At 43.9% G+C, this 13,682-nt stretch overlaps 1 protein-coding gene across 2 annotated transcripts in view; it reads right to left on the bottom strand.

The window, feature by feature from the left end:
* SAMD12 (sterile alpha motif domain containing 12) overlaps positions 1-13,682 on the bottom strand; it is a 428,710-nt gene that overhangs the window by 232,943 nt on the left and 182,085 nt on the right. For both annotated transcript variants that reach the window (XM_047783374.1, XM_047783375.1), the window contains exon 3: positions 11,621-11,750. In XM_047783374.1, coding sequence (XP_047639330.1) covers positions 11,621-11,750 — 130 coding nt within the window. The remainder of the gene's footprint in view (positions 1-11,620; positions 11,751-13,682) is intronic.

Below are 13,682 nucleotides of genomic sequence, written 5' to 3'. Positions count from 1 at the left end.
TCGTAGTTCATGTATTTCATCCACACATTTTAAACAGAATCAGAGAGTTCCCACTGTGGCTCAGCAGGTTACAAACCCGACTAGTATCCATGAGGATTTGGGTTCCATCCCTGGCCTCCCCCAGTGGGTTAAGGACCCGGTGTTGCCATGACCCATGAGCCATAGGTCGCAGGCGGGGCTTGGATCTGGTATTGCTGTGGTATAGGCTGGCAGCTACAGCTCTGATTTGACCCCTAGCCTGGGAACTTCCATATGCTGTGAGTGCAGCCTTAAAAAAAATAAATAAAACAAAAAAGAAACAGAGTAAGTCCGATCCGTGGGCTTCAGTTCCCTCCATTAATAACGTACAGCATCACCCTCACCATCACTGTCACCAAAACCGTCCGAAGGAAGAGAGTCCTTGGGGCACTTAACAGACGGCTTCAACAAGGGCATAATTTGCAATCCTCAACAAGGTGCAGTGATCGAGGTTCTGCCCACTCAGCCTGGGCTCTGAGCGAGTGGGAAATCTGACCTGACAGGAAAGCAGCTCATGGTATATACAAACAGGGATTGGGAGAAAAATCAAGGGGAGGGACCGGCGATTCTGACTTCAGCAGGTTCTATACACACACAGTAAAAAAACAAAACAGAGTAATTAACAAAGCCATTAGGAAAAAGCACATCAAATGGATACAGAAGCTGAAAAGCAAACAGGGACTTCTCAGGACAGAAGGTGCTTCATCAGCTTAATTTCTCTGACAGTGTAAAAAGCCCCACCATCAAGGTAAGGAGGCAAGGAAGCCGCACCTCCCGTCTTACGTGATTTAGCACAAGGTCCCGTTCTCCCAGGGGACTGCAAAGGTGGAGCAAAGGGGGGAAGAGAAGCAAAGGCTGGACCTGCTAGAGGCAGGGAAGTAGGAGGCTGAGTTGGAGGCTGTAAAACCTTTGCTCTGCTCCTGGAATTGGGAGTGGAAAACCACGCCCACAGAAAGGGAGCCTTGTCTGTTTCAGGCCCCCACTCTGATTACTTCTACGTGAGGTATCCTCCTGCTCTCCCAAAGCAACGTGACCTAGCTCTTCACATTTCCTGGCAATCCGAGAAGCTGTGTGCCCTGCACAACTCAGATCAGCGGCGGGCCTCTGTCTATTCATATGACCAACAGGAGATGGGAGGAGGTCCCTTCTCCTCTGACGCGGTGGAACCATTGGTGGCTGCCCATGGTGGCACTCATTAAATGCTCAACTAAATTCAGATTATGAGGATGGCAGGTAACATTTACTGCATCCCTGCAATGTGCGAGACACTATTCTAATGTGTCCTGCATCCTGCTGATGTCCAGCGCTCAGCTTCAGTCACCCATGAAGCCTGAGCCTCACCTGTTAACTGGCTGCAAGATTACTGAGAGCTACTAACTTACTAATTATGAACGGTTCCAGACACCAATCTAGGTACTTGACAGGCAGATAGTTCTCAGCAGAGCCTCTCGGACATAGAAGGCCTCCAAGAAACAACAGGTATTAATCCAGATGTCAGGAGCTTTCTAGTGCAGGACTGCTCCAGGGTTACAACTTCGGTAAGACAATTCCTTCCGGCTGGCACTGGCATGTCTCAGGTCTCAGCAGCCTTTAGGGTAGCTCTGCTCTCTGGTGCTGACCAGTTAAAGGGTATCTTCTAGGTGAGAGAGGCATTAGGATAAGGGTTTAGAAAGCCAGCTCCTGACCGCAGCTCTCCATTTCCTGGCCATGGGACCTGGCCAAGCCTTTCCCTTCCGTCTGTTTCCCAAACTATAAAATCTGTCAAGGTGGTGAGGGGTTGGGGAGGTCATTCAAGAGAAAACTGAATCTAGAAGCCATGATAACCTTCCCACCTGTGAGAGGAGTCTTGTTTATAGTAATTCTACAGAGGGCAGTCAGCGGGTGATGGAAGAGCAGTGTATGGGGTATGTTTAAGACTATGCTACTGGTTATAAAAAAAAATATTCCTCCTGTTCTAGTTCTGATCTGTGAAACAGGTAGTTAGTTCATCTGGTGACAGCTTCCATTCTTATCCTGCCAAATACCATCTCTACTATTAAACATATTTAGAATATCAATAAATGTCCCCTAAAGGCAGCACTTCCCTTATGCCGGCTTACAAAGGGATGCTGTTCTATGATGAAAATGGGAGAAATAAAAATAATGCATGTTTTTCCTAAAGTAAAATGTGCTCCATTTTTAAATCCTGAGTTTTTTGGATTTTGTGGTTTGGGGGAGTTCAAATTCACCCAGTTTATAAAATGGTGGTGGGCAGTTTTTAATTGAAAAAGCAATTCATGAGTAAAGTAAGTGGCAACTACATGCTACTGCAACAAATATTTTCTGAAGTTAACTCATCAGTGAAATGCAAGCATCTGGAATGCCCAGGGGGGTGGGCTCAGACAAGCAGAAGCTCAAGAAGACAAGAGAACTGTTCTTTTGTCAGCAGCATAACCTTCCAACTACTAGCAGAATTATGCCTTTCTTAATAAATGTTCTGGTGGCTGATTGATTCTTCTTCCAGTGGGAAAAAAAATGCACAAAGCAGATTTTAAAATATAATCTTTTTATATATAGCTATACATTACAGATAAATGAAAATAAAACTATATCATCTTTAACCTAAACGATCCTATATGGAATGATACAGGATGACATTTCCATTTTTCCTTTTTAAAAACAGTATGTCCATTTTAGAATGGAAAGAACAGAAGCTTTTAAAAATCAACTTCGTGAGATGTAAGATATTTACAATAAATTTCACACATTTGAGGTGCCACATTATTTCAACAAAAATATAAAATATTTGTCATCTTCACAGAAAGTTCCTCTGCTCCTCTTCATGATCAATCTCCCTTCCACCTCCTCCTCCAAGAAACTGCTGATCTGACTGCCATAACTGGATTAATTTTGTTTTAGAACTTCATGATTGGAATCACATGGTATGTGCTCCTTTTGAAATGAAAGGGTAGTTGGGAGTTCCCACTGTGGTGCAGAGGAAGTGAATCCGACTAGTATCCATGAGGACACAGGTTCTATCCCTGGCCTCGATCAGTGAGTTAAGGATCTCCTGTTGCCTTGAGCTGTGGTGCAGGTCACAGATGTGGTTCGGATCCCATGTTGCTGTGGCTCTGGTGTTGGCTGGCAGCTGTAGCTCTGATTCGACCCCTAGCCTGGAAACTTCCATATGCCATGGGTGTGGCCCTAAAAAAAAGGGTCAATAAATTAATAAAAGTGTTGATTTACAATGTTTTGCCCATTCCTGCTGTACAGCCGAGTGTGTATTCTTTTGTTTCTAACATTTTTCACTGAGCACAGCATGAGATTCATTCATGCTGGCACATGCATCAGTAGTTAGTTCCTTTTATTGTTTCTGTATTGTTTCTGGTGTGAATATGGCACAATTTATTTACCCATTCTTATCTTTTTTTTTGTCTTTTTAGGGCTGCATCTGCGGCATATGGAGGTTCCCAGACTAGGGGTCAAACCAGAGCTGTAGCCAACCTATGCCACAGCCACAGCAACGCCAGATCCGAGCTGCAAATGTGACCTACACCACAGCTCATGGCAACGCCAGATTCTCTAACCCACCCAGCGAGGCCAAGGATCAAACCTTCGTCTTCATGGGTGCTGGCTGGATTCGTTTCCACTGCGCCACAACGGGAACTCCTCACCCATTCTACTTTTGATGGACCTTAGGGTTGTTTAGAATTTCTGCCTGAGAAAAGCTCTTTTGGATGTTAGAGGACTGGAATTTTTATCAACATATGTTTCCAATTCTCTTGGGTAAATACCTCAGAGTGGAACTGCAGGATCATTTAATAAGCAGGTGATTAACGGAGTAAGGAATTTAGCTTTTGAATCAGGTGGCACCCTATTTACCCTCAGCAACAATGTACAAGAGATTCTGTTGCTCTACATCTTTAGCAGAACCTGGTTTCACCTAACCAGGACCTGGGGGTGGGTTTCAGTGAAACTTCACCAGAGCTTTATAATAATTAAAATTTCCAACTATCAACTTCATGTGACAAATCCTACTACAGAGCTTATCCTGAGAGCTACAGGATGAGTTACTTAATCTAGATGAGAAGGAGTAAAAAAGGTTTTGTGGGAGGTGGTATCTGAACTAAAGCATGAAAGGAAGTTGGGATTACTGGAGACAAACGGGTGGGTTCGAGGATGGTGGCAAAGGGTAGGGCATTTGAGAGTGCTGCCACCTAGAGGAAGGAACAGGGAAAACCACATGCTATAGCCACCCCGACCACCGTCTGTAATATGCAAATGAACCTACCTGCAGAACAGAAAGGGACCCACAGACTTTGAAAACAAACATAACATTACCAAACGGGACAGGTGGTAAGGGGAGGGAGGGATGGACTAGGCGGTTGGGATTAGCATATGGACACTGGCATATGGAATGACTGGCCAATGGGGACCTACTGTATGGCACTGGGAACCCAACCCAATACTCTGTGATAGTCTATGTGGGAAAAGAACCTGAAAGAGAATGAATGTATGTACATGCATAGCTGCAACACTTTGTTGTACAGAAGAAATGACCACAACCTTGTAAGTCAAATATGATTTAATACACCTTAAGAAAAAATAAAAATTACGAAGTGCCCATCCCTGGAGGTGTTTGAGCAAAGGCTGGCTGGCCATCTAGCAGGATTCTGGAAAGGGCCAGGAGGAGGACCTGACTGAACTGGTGGAGGGTCACTCATCCCCCACTCTTCCTGGTCCCTTGTGAAAGGATTTCCCAGACTAATGCTCCTGGCCTTTCTCCTGCTCTCTATTTGGTGCCCTTGGGAGCATCAAACAGGTTGGCATAGCCCAGCCTCTGGCTCTGTCCTGTCTTAGGAACTGTGTGCCTGAAGTGGTGTGCTTTCTCCCATGCGGTTAGAGGGGCAGTTTCCAGCCGTGCTAACGGCCAGAATGCGTAATTTAGAGAGAAAATATTCTTAGCAAGTCGATTTATCTGAAGACCTAAATGACATTCTCCAAAAAAGCTTTATCAGGAATGAAGCTGATATTTTGATCTCCATTCCTATTTCTCATTGAGAGGGGTATTTTTAAACTGACCCCATAAAACCTTAGACATCTGAAGTCTATTCCCAAATTCAGAAGCCTATTATCCTGAATCATCAAGACAACCAAATTCAGTGCCCTCAGTTTAAGAGTGCCCTGGAGTATAGAGGTGATGTTACTGGGCTTTCTATCAAAACGGGGTTAGAAGCGAAGAATAAATGCTGTTACTTGAAAATTAATTTATGGGACACTCATGGCCGGATATGTCAGAACCGCTATGCAGATATAAAACGCTGCTGAAGATTCAATAAAAAATATTCATACAAAAGAGAAATGTAACAAAATACAAAGATATACAAAAGTAGAACACACTACCCAGAGGGAAAACCAATAAAGACCAGAAAATGCAGAGATGAGGCACTGTGGTAGTTCCAGAAGCCCACATTTTATTGGACTCTTCTAGATTCCACAAAGTAGTGTTCCCACAGGTACAGCACATAAAGTAATTACTCCATTTCTTTTGACACTTTTTTTTGGGGGGAGGGGGGGGCGGGCTACACCTGGGGCACATGAACGTTCCCAGGCTAGGGGTCGAATTGGAGTTGCAGTCCTACACCACAGCTCACAGCAACACCAGATATACTCAACCCACTGAGTGAGGCCAAGGATTGAACCTGCATCCTCATGGATCCTAGTCAGGTGTGCTACTGCTGAGCCAGGATGGGAACTCCTCGACACCTGTTAACCATATATCCCACTGGTCTCAATGGTAAACTCTAACCACCATAAGAGACCAGGAACACAGCAGAAGGATACACGTTAGCAAATGCACAGAGCCCACAGTCCAAAGGTATGAAAAAGATAAAAGAGGTCTCCCTTTAGCCAACAGCAGAAGCAGAACTGCCAGATTTCGGGGTGCTACATTCCAGCGGCATATTTAGAAAGGGGGAAAGAGGTACAAATGGGCAGAGGCTGAAGCACAAAAAGGACCTGAAGTATTCATTGATTTTGTAGGAGACCAGTGAGAAGCAGGACAAGCCCACCCTGACCTGGCCGGGGACACTCACATGGTAACGAGGGATTCCTGCACACATCCGAAGGTTTCCCATCACTGTGCCACCAAGCAGGCCACCTGGAAGCCTCTCAGACATTCAAAAGAGCTTTTAAAAATACATTTTGTATTCTGGGGAGCTCTGAGTGCTTCACCCAGGAAATAAGGCTTTAATGTTGGTAGGGAAAGAACCCTTTACGGATGGAGGGCTGGATGCTGAAGGAAATGAGTTGACTTTGGCATCCGCCACAGGAAGAATACCAGGCACAGCCAGGGGCTGAAATCACCTCAAACCTGAAAAGATTCTTAACTGTGCATAAAAGAGCATCCGAAAGTTGCCTGTGAGCTTACACCTGGCCTCAGCAGAGCTTCCTCATCAGCATTCCAAGCCCGGCCTTAGAAAGCTGGGCAAAGAATCTTGCAGGCACAGGAAAATAGACAAATTTCTTTCCTTCAAGCCTAATCTGATGATTTAAATCTATCCATCCTAATGCTTCTCAGGTGTTCCAACCATTTTATGCCTGTTAAGAGGCTCCTGCAGGGAGTTACCACTAGGAGCATCTCTTCTGATGAAACACATCTGCCACAAAATAGCAGGTGCCTCGTAGGACACAATGAAATTCTCATAGGAAATTTGCAAAAGGTTCTGAATGCTGGCATGTTATAACATATCTTAAGCTTTCTTAGACTTGGGAGAACCTGGGCAGGGCAGGGGGAGTTTGTTTAAAATTAATGTCTTTTATTTTTTTCCCCCCTTTAGGGCCGCATGGCTGCCTGCGGCACATGGAAGTTCCCAGGTTGGGGTTGAGCTGGAGCTGGAGCTGCCGGCCTACACCACAGCCACAGCAATGCCAGATCCTTAACCCACCGAGCAAGGCCAGGAATCAAACTCAAGTTCCCAAGGATACCTAGTTGGGTTTGTAACTGCTGCGCTATGACAGGAACTCCTAGAATTAACGTCTTTTAAACAAATGCATCAGAACAATTCCATGTTCATGTTGTGGAATTGTTGGCCAAAACCAATTAAAAAAAAATTTAACCGGAGTTCCCGTCATGGCGCAGTGGTTAACGAATCCGACTAGGAACCATGAGGTTGCCGGTTCGGTCCCTGCCCTTGCTCAGTGGGTTAAGGATCCGGTGTTGCCATGAGCTGTGGTGTAGGTTGCAGACGCAGCTCAGATCCTGCGTTACTGTGGCTCTGGCGTAGGCCAGTGGCTACAGCTCCGATTGGACCCCTAGCCTGGGAACCTCCATATGCCGTGGGAGCGGCCCAAGAAAAATGGCAAAAAAAAAGACAAAAAAAAAATTTAACCGCTGAGGTTAAATGGTAATTTTCAAATAAGTTTAAATCGTGACCCTCAGCAAATACAAAAATGAACATGCTATTTGTGGAAACTGGAAGATGTTATAACTAACGCAAAGGAGATTCCAAACAGCAGACAGAGTTTTAGATCAGGGAGGTGTGAAACTAATGTGTAAGTGGAAGGCAAAACTCACCTTTCCACGGTGGATGGGGAAGTCAATTGCATCTCTGTGGGACAGAATTTACACAGCTACAACAAGAATTATTTTATGCTGCTATCAGTTACCTACAACTTACAGAGTTGTAAAACAGCTTCGCAGAACCAGAATTAGATAACCCCAAAATGATGTGCTATTGAGGATGCACAGTTTTCTATGGAAGCACAATTTTTTCCCCACACAGATCACTGACCATTTTATTTATTGCTGTACTTCCCAAACCTGGTACAGGGTAGATGTGCCATAAATACTTGCTAAATGGATAAACGTCTACTATGTATCAGGCATTAAGCTAAACCCTTCACATGCATCATCCCCCTTAATCTTTCCAACAACCCTTTAAGATAAACATCATTCTCCTGTCACTAACTTGAAACTAGCTTGTGTGAGGTTGTGGTTATTACTTGTCAGAGGTTGAGGGTGGAGAATGGTGGGGAGGATTTGCCTCAGGTCTGTGATTAGAAGGTCCATCTTTTTCTTGTCTTCATTCTTCTTACCATTATATAGATGTCCTTTAAAATTTATCATCATGGTACCATGTGCCTCTAAATTAAGGGTCTGTGTTCATGTTTATAGAAATATAATATGCTTCCTTGATGAGCATGATATTGGAGATCCTTGCTTGAAGAAAAATAAAGGAACAGCAGTACTCAGGAGAATCTAAGCATAACTAAGAGACACAGGAACATCTTTATTGCAGCCTTGCAGATAAATACAGGACACTTACCAGCCCAGATTCCCCTCTACCCCAAATCCTTAGGTGCTTGTTTCCCAATTTTCAGGATAATAAAGAGGGGTGAATTCAGTAGTGTTTATGTGTGGTTTGTGTTCATAGAAAGTAAAGCAGTACTTAGGAAAACAGTAGCAGCTAACACGTACTGCATACTTACTACGACCATGAACTACTTTCAAGGTAATACTATGAGGTGGGTACTATTTTCATCTACTCTTTACAGGTAAAGCAAGCCGAAGCCCCCTTGACAGAATCACACAGCTAAGCTGCAAGTCTGGGCTTTGACCTGCCGCTTGTAACTACCACCCTGCCCTCACTCTAAGTCGCTCTACTGTCTGCACTGGCTATTGAGGTTTTCCTCTGCCATCATGCCTTGATGTTTCCTGACCCTCTCTGGCTAGTTCATCAGAGCCTATGAGGGTACTAGGATTCCTGCAGCTTCCAGCATCCTAGGGCTGATAACTGCAGGCTGGCTTAAGTCCTCAAAGGTATTTCCTGGCTTCCTGGCACTTGCGATCATATGGGTAGTTTACATTCACCCTTGGAGAGGCAGGGGCTGGAGAACAGGGTGGTCCTTGGAGCCGTGAAAAGGTGAATGTCAAGAAGGTGTGGGCCAAATGCTCACCTAAAATCATTCCCTCTCTTCTTAAAGGGCCTGAGTAACCCTCTGCCTTCTTTTCTTGCCAGGCAACAGGCTGCCCTACATAGCAGGAGGATTTCAGATACCTCCGGGTGAGCTTTGACATGAAGAACAGCACAAGGCTGGCATGAACAGGTGTCAATAAATGGTCAACTTAGCGGTTTATTTATATTATTTCCCTTAATCATCACAGTGACTCTGAGACGGGTATTACTATTATGGTCTCATTTTGAAGATGAAAAGGTGAGTTTAAATAACCTGCCTAGGTTAAGCAGTTTGCCCAAGATCCCAAGAAGGGTGTGGTTTGGCAGTACCAGGGGTGCACATGGAGCCCCAGTGCGCACCAAAAGCAAGATGACAGCTGTTTGAAACACATCACTTAGCAGAAAACTTTAGGAAGTGGTACCATTTACTCCAGATGCACTGAAGCTTGAGATTTTTATTTCTGAGGGGCGTAAGGTTCATCCTCTTCAAACCATTATTAATGCTTACCCTTCCCTCAAGGGGATCGCAGAATTTCCACCCCAGTAAAAGATAAATGCTATTTTAAAGCCAGATCATGAAAAAGGCTTTGCCATTACTCTCATACAGGCATTGAGAATTAAGCAGACATTATCTGACAAAGGCTACCATAATCAGCCAAATGGCTACTAACTGATGGATAACTTTTAGGGTAGAATAACTGACCACGTAGGGGAACTTCTTGTACTTTTAAGTGAGGGAAAAAGAAAAAACATCTAGACACTTGGAATTTAAGTGAGGTTCTGACACTACCTTCAGGATTTCAGGAATTTCATTCAAATGGGCCAGGACCTCTGGTTGGGAGGAGAAAAGAAGTCCTCGAAAGATCATTTCCATGCTAAGTTAGGAGGATTTCACTCTCTTAACTCAGTTTGAGCTACTCGTGCATGTCTCCTACATACGTAAACATTACTAACTCGGTCATCAGGAATCTCCGAACATCTAGCTCAGCATATTCTATTTTTATTTTATTTAAAATTTTATTTATTTCTTTTGGCCACACCTGCAGCAGGCATAAGTTCCTGAGTCAGGGATCAAACTGCGCCACAGCAGTGACCCAAGCCACGGTAGTGACAACACCAGATCCTTAACCCTCTGAGCCACCAGGGAGCTCCAAGCTCAGTGTTTTTTAAATCTTATTTAATATTAGAAACCTTTTTTTCCAAATTGGGTTTTCTGTACAATTTGAGTACGTGCAACAGATACACCCATCTCAACCCCAAACACACCCTTCTTCCCTCTGGTAGCCTCCAATGCACCCAAAGGCTCCACGGGACACACTTTAAGAACCACTTGCTTGGTCCCTCTTCAGGGAGGTATGATCTGCCCCAGATCTCAAAGCTACAGGGTAAGAACTGAACTTCAGAAAGACCGAACTTCCTGGTTAATATGCCCCTTTCCAAAGTAAGAGCAGTGAATAGAGAGAGGGCAGGATGTCTGAGAGTCTGGGAACAGCTGTGGCATCAAGCATGGCATTGAGCATGCTGAGCTATGACAGCAAGTCACTTTCCTACTGGTGTGTCAATTTTCGCTTACAAAAGAGGAAGAGCAGTTCCTGTTGTCGAGCAGCAGAAACAAATCCAACTAGTAACCATGAGGCTGCAGGTTCGATCCCTGCCCTCTTGCAGTGGGTTAAAGGACCTGCCATTGCCATGAGCTGTGGTGTAGGTGCTGTACTGTAGGTTGCAGACTCAGCTTGGATCCCATGTTGCTGTGGCTGTGATATAGGCTGGCGGCTACAGCTCTGATTCGACCCCTAGCCTTGGAACCTCCACATGCTGCGGGAGTGGCCCTAAAAAGGCCAAAAAAAAAAAAAAGGAGACTCTAGACTAGAATCAGGAATTTTCAACATTTTCTTTCCCCCTGAAGCACAGTTTTGGGGGCACAGAGCATGTTCCTCCATCCTATCTTTCATTACAGGGTTTGCAAGAGAGGAGAGTGGGTGGAAAGGTGCCCCTAAAGAGGCAGAATCTCGGGGTGGGCGGGGGTGGGGGGACGAGGTCTGAAAAAGTCCCCTCACTCTGATGGGCTCCCAACCTTGGACTGCCAGCTCCCTCTTGCCCACCTCATTCTGCAATTGAGAGACACAACCCTAAGGGCTTTTACAGTTTGCGTTACTGTCACACTGCCTGCTTTCAATGCTTCTCAACTTCCACATATAATACTCAAAGCCCCTTGATCTAAATGGAGTCTTAATTCACGCTTTGAAGGTATTCATCTCAGGGGCTGTCAGTATTATTACATTCACTCCAGAATTTTCTTATTTAGAAATCCTTTCTACGTAAAACATCTACCTACGGATCCTGCAGTCAAGTTAATTTGAAGGAGTTCCTTTCTTTTCTCTACGACTGCTACACTCTTATTTTCTCTAGACTCCTCCAACCCCTTACCCTGATTACAGCATATTTTTATAGGGGACACTCACAATCCAGGGTTCTCCGTAACCACCACTTATGCTTGTTGAAGAGCAATGGCTTGCAAGGATCTGGAATTTACCAACCCCCTTAAAGTAAAGCCACGCCAGAAAACTTCAGCAGGGAGATGCTTTTTCATTTTAAGCGTCTGGGAAAAGCCATGGAAATGGGGTGAGGGAGAGGGAGTGAAGCCTTTTGGAGACTGCATACTTTACCAGTTATGTCATGCTGTTTGAACGACTCGCTGTAGATCTGATACTGATTCGGACAATGTTTCTTCAACCACTTGCAGACATCCTGCTGAGTCCACAGAGCCACTGGTTTTGACAGCTTCACCGTAGCCGACTACAAATAAAGAAGGAAAAGCAGGTCGGTTACCAGCAGCCCCATGCCTAGAAAGGCACTATCCTTAGATGTCCTATAGTGTGGTAAAGGCTACAAGCTGAATTCCTCGAAGATAAATGGCTGGCTTGTGCTCTCCTCTGAATCTCGGCAGAAACTCTCCAAACCCCCAAAAACTAGAGAGAGAAAAGGTCCAGATGTAAAAGGCCATGGAAATTACATCTATTCTTGAGTTCTCTCTGAGAAAAGTCCCCAGGAAATAGTGTTTTCTAATAAATACTCTAACAAGACAACTGGTTTCCTAAGCAATTGAGTACATTGTAGGGGTGAAACAGCTGCCCCCAAGTGGCCTTTCTCTGTATCCCAAGAAAGTGCCCATTTCTTTTTATCCTCTGATATCTCTAGGACCTAGTATAACTGGCCCCAGTACGTGCTAATAATTATTTTAGGAATGAATGTTATAGGGTTTAGATACTTGCATACTCAAAAGTGTCAATGGACGTGGGAGCTTTAGATTTGGGGCTGTTCTGTGAAGTCTAGGAATTAGTAATGCACAGTAGGTAAGGAAAAAGTCAATTTCACCAGCACACGGGGAATGGTAATAAGATAATTAGGGTAGCTAGACTTCATGTAGAAGCCAATCAGCTGAGGTCTGTTATTGGTCCTGGTATCTTGTAGGGAGATTTGTGAAACAAAACCAAACACAGAGGTGCGAAAGACAGACAGCCTTTGACCAGTGGCAGGTTACAAATACATTCGTTAATTAACAAGCATCAATTGTGCTGGATGCTGGTCTTCTTCATAGACCCCAGCAACTTGGCTGAGGCCAGATGAAAACCTTATCACTCTGGACTAGCATTTGCCTTCCAGGATTTTAATACAAATAGTTCTCTTTTATTTATTTATTTTTTTAATTTGTTTTTAATTGTTATTTCCCCCAACACACTTTTTCCACTGTATGGCATGAGAACCCAGTTACACATACATGTACACATACATTTTTTCTTCCACTGTCATGCTGCGTTGTAAGTATCCAGACATAGTTCTCTGTGCTACACAGCCGATTTCATCGCTAATCCATTCCAAAAGCAATAGTTTGCATCCGTTAACCCCAAGCTCCCAATCCCTCCCCCGGGCAACCACAACTCTATTCTCCAAGTCCAGGATTTTCTTTTCTGTGGAAAGGTTCATTTGTGCTGTATATTAGATATCAGATATGATACAAATAGTTCTTTAAAGGCTGTTGGGCGGGACAGAGACCTGGCCTTAGATATAACGACTCACTAGGGATCATTCTCTTTCACTTCTCTTTCAATCTTTCAGATTATGGAAAGGGAAGAGTCTTGGTTTTGTGTGTGATTTAACATCTTTCCAACACCTGCTAACATGATTTCGACAGAGAGGCTTCCTTCAGTCTCAGAATTGTTGTCAAAAAGCAGAATCTTCATCTAGCATGTAAAAATGGCTGTTTTACTTTTTTTTATATTTAAGGTTACCTTTATGACAAATAAATTGTGGCAAAAATACATCTTCTGTAGCTATATCTAGGTTGCTTTTAAAACAAATTTGAGTTAAAAAAAAGAAACCTAGGTCATCATATAAAATTGCCAAGATACAGAAATAATCTAAGCATCCATCAACGGAAAATTTTTATATCACATGAAAATAATGTGGTATATATACACAATGGAATATGATTCAGCCACCAAAAGAGTGAAATTCTGCCATTTGCAGCAACATGGATGGTCTTGGGAGGGCATTATGCTAAGTGAAATAAGTCAGACAGAGAAAGATAAATAGCATATGATATCCCTTATATGTCAAACCTAAAAAATACATCAAACTAGTAAATATAACATCAAAGAAGCAGACTCACAAGAAAGAACAAACTAGTAGTTATCAGTAGGGAGAGAGAGGGGAGGTGGGGCAACAGAG

The sequence above is a fragment of the Phacochoerus africanus genome, chromosome 6, assembly GCF_016906955.1.
Source record: "Phacochoerus africanus isolate WHEZ1 chromosome 6, ROS_Pafr_v1, whole genome shotgun sequence".
NCBI classification, from domain to species: domain Eukaryota; kingdom Metazoa; phylum Chordata; class Mammalia; order Artiodactyla; family Suidae; genus Phacochoerus; species Phacochoerus africanus.
This window is presented reverse-complemented; position numbering and strand designations above follow the sequence as displayed.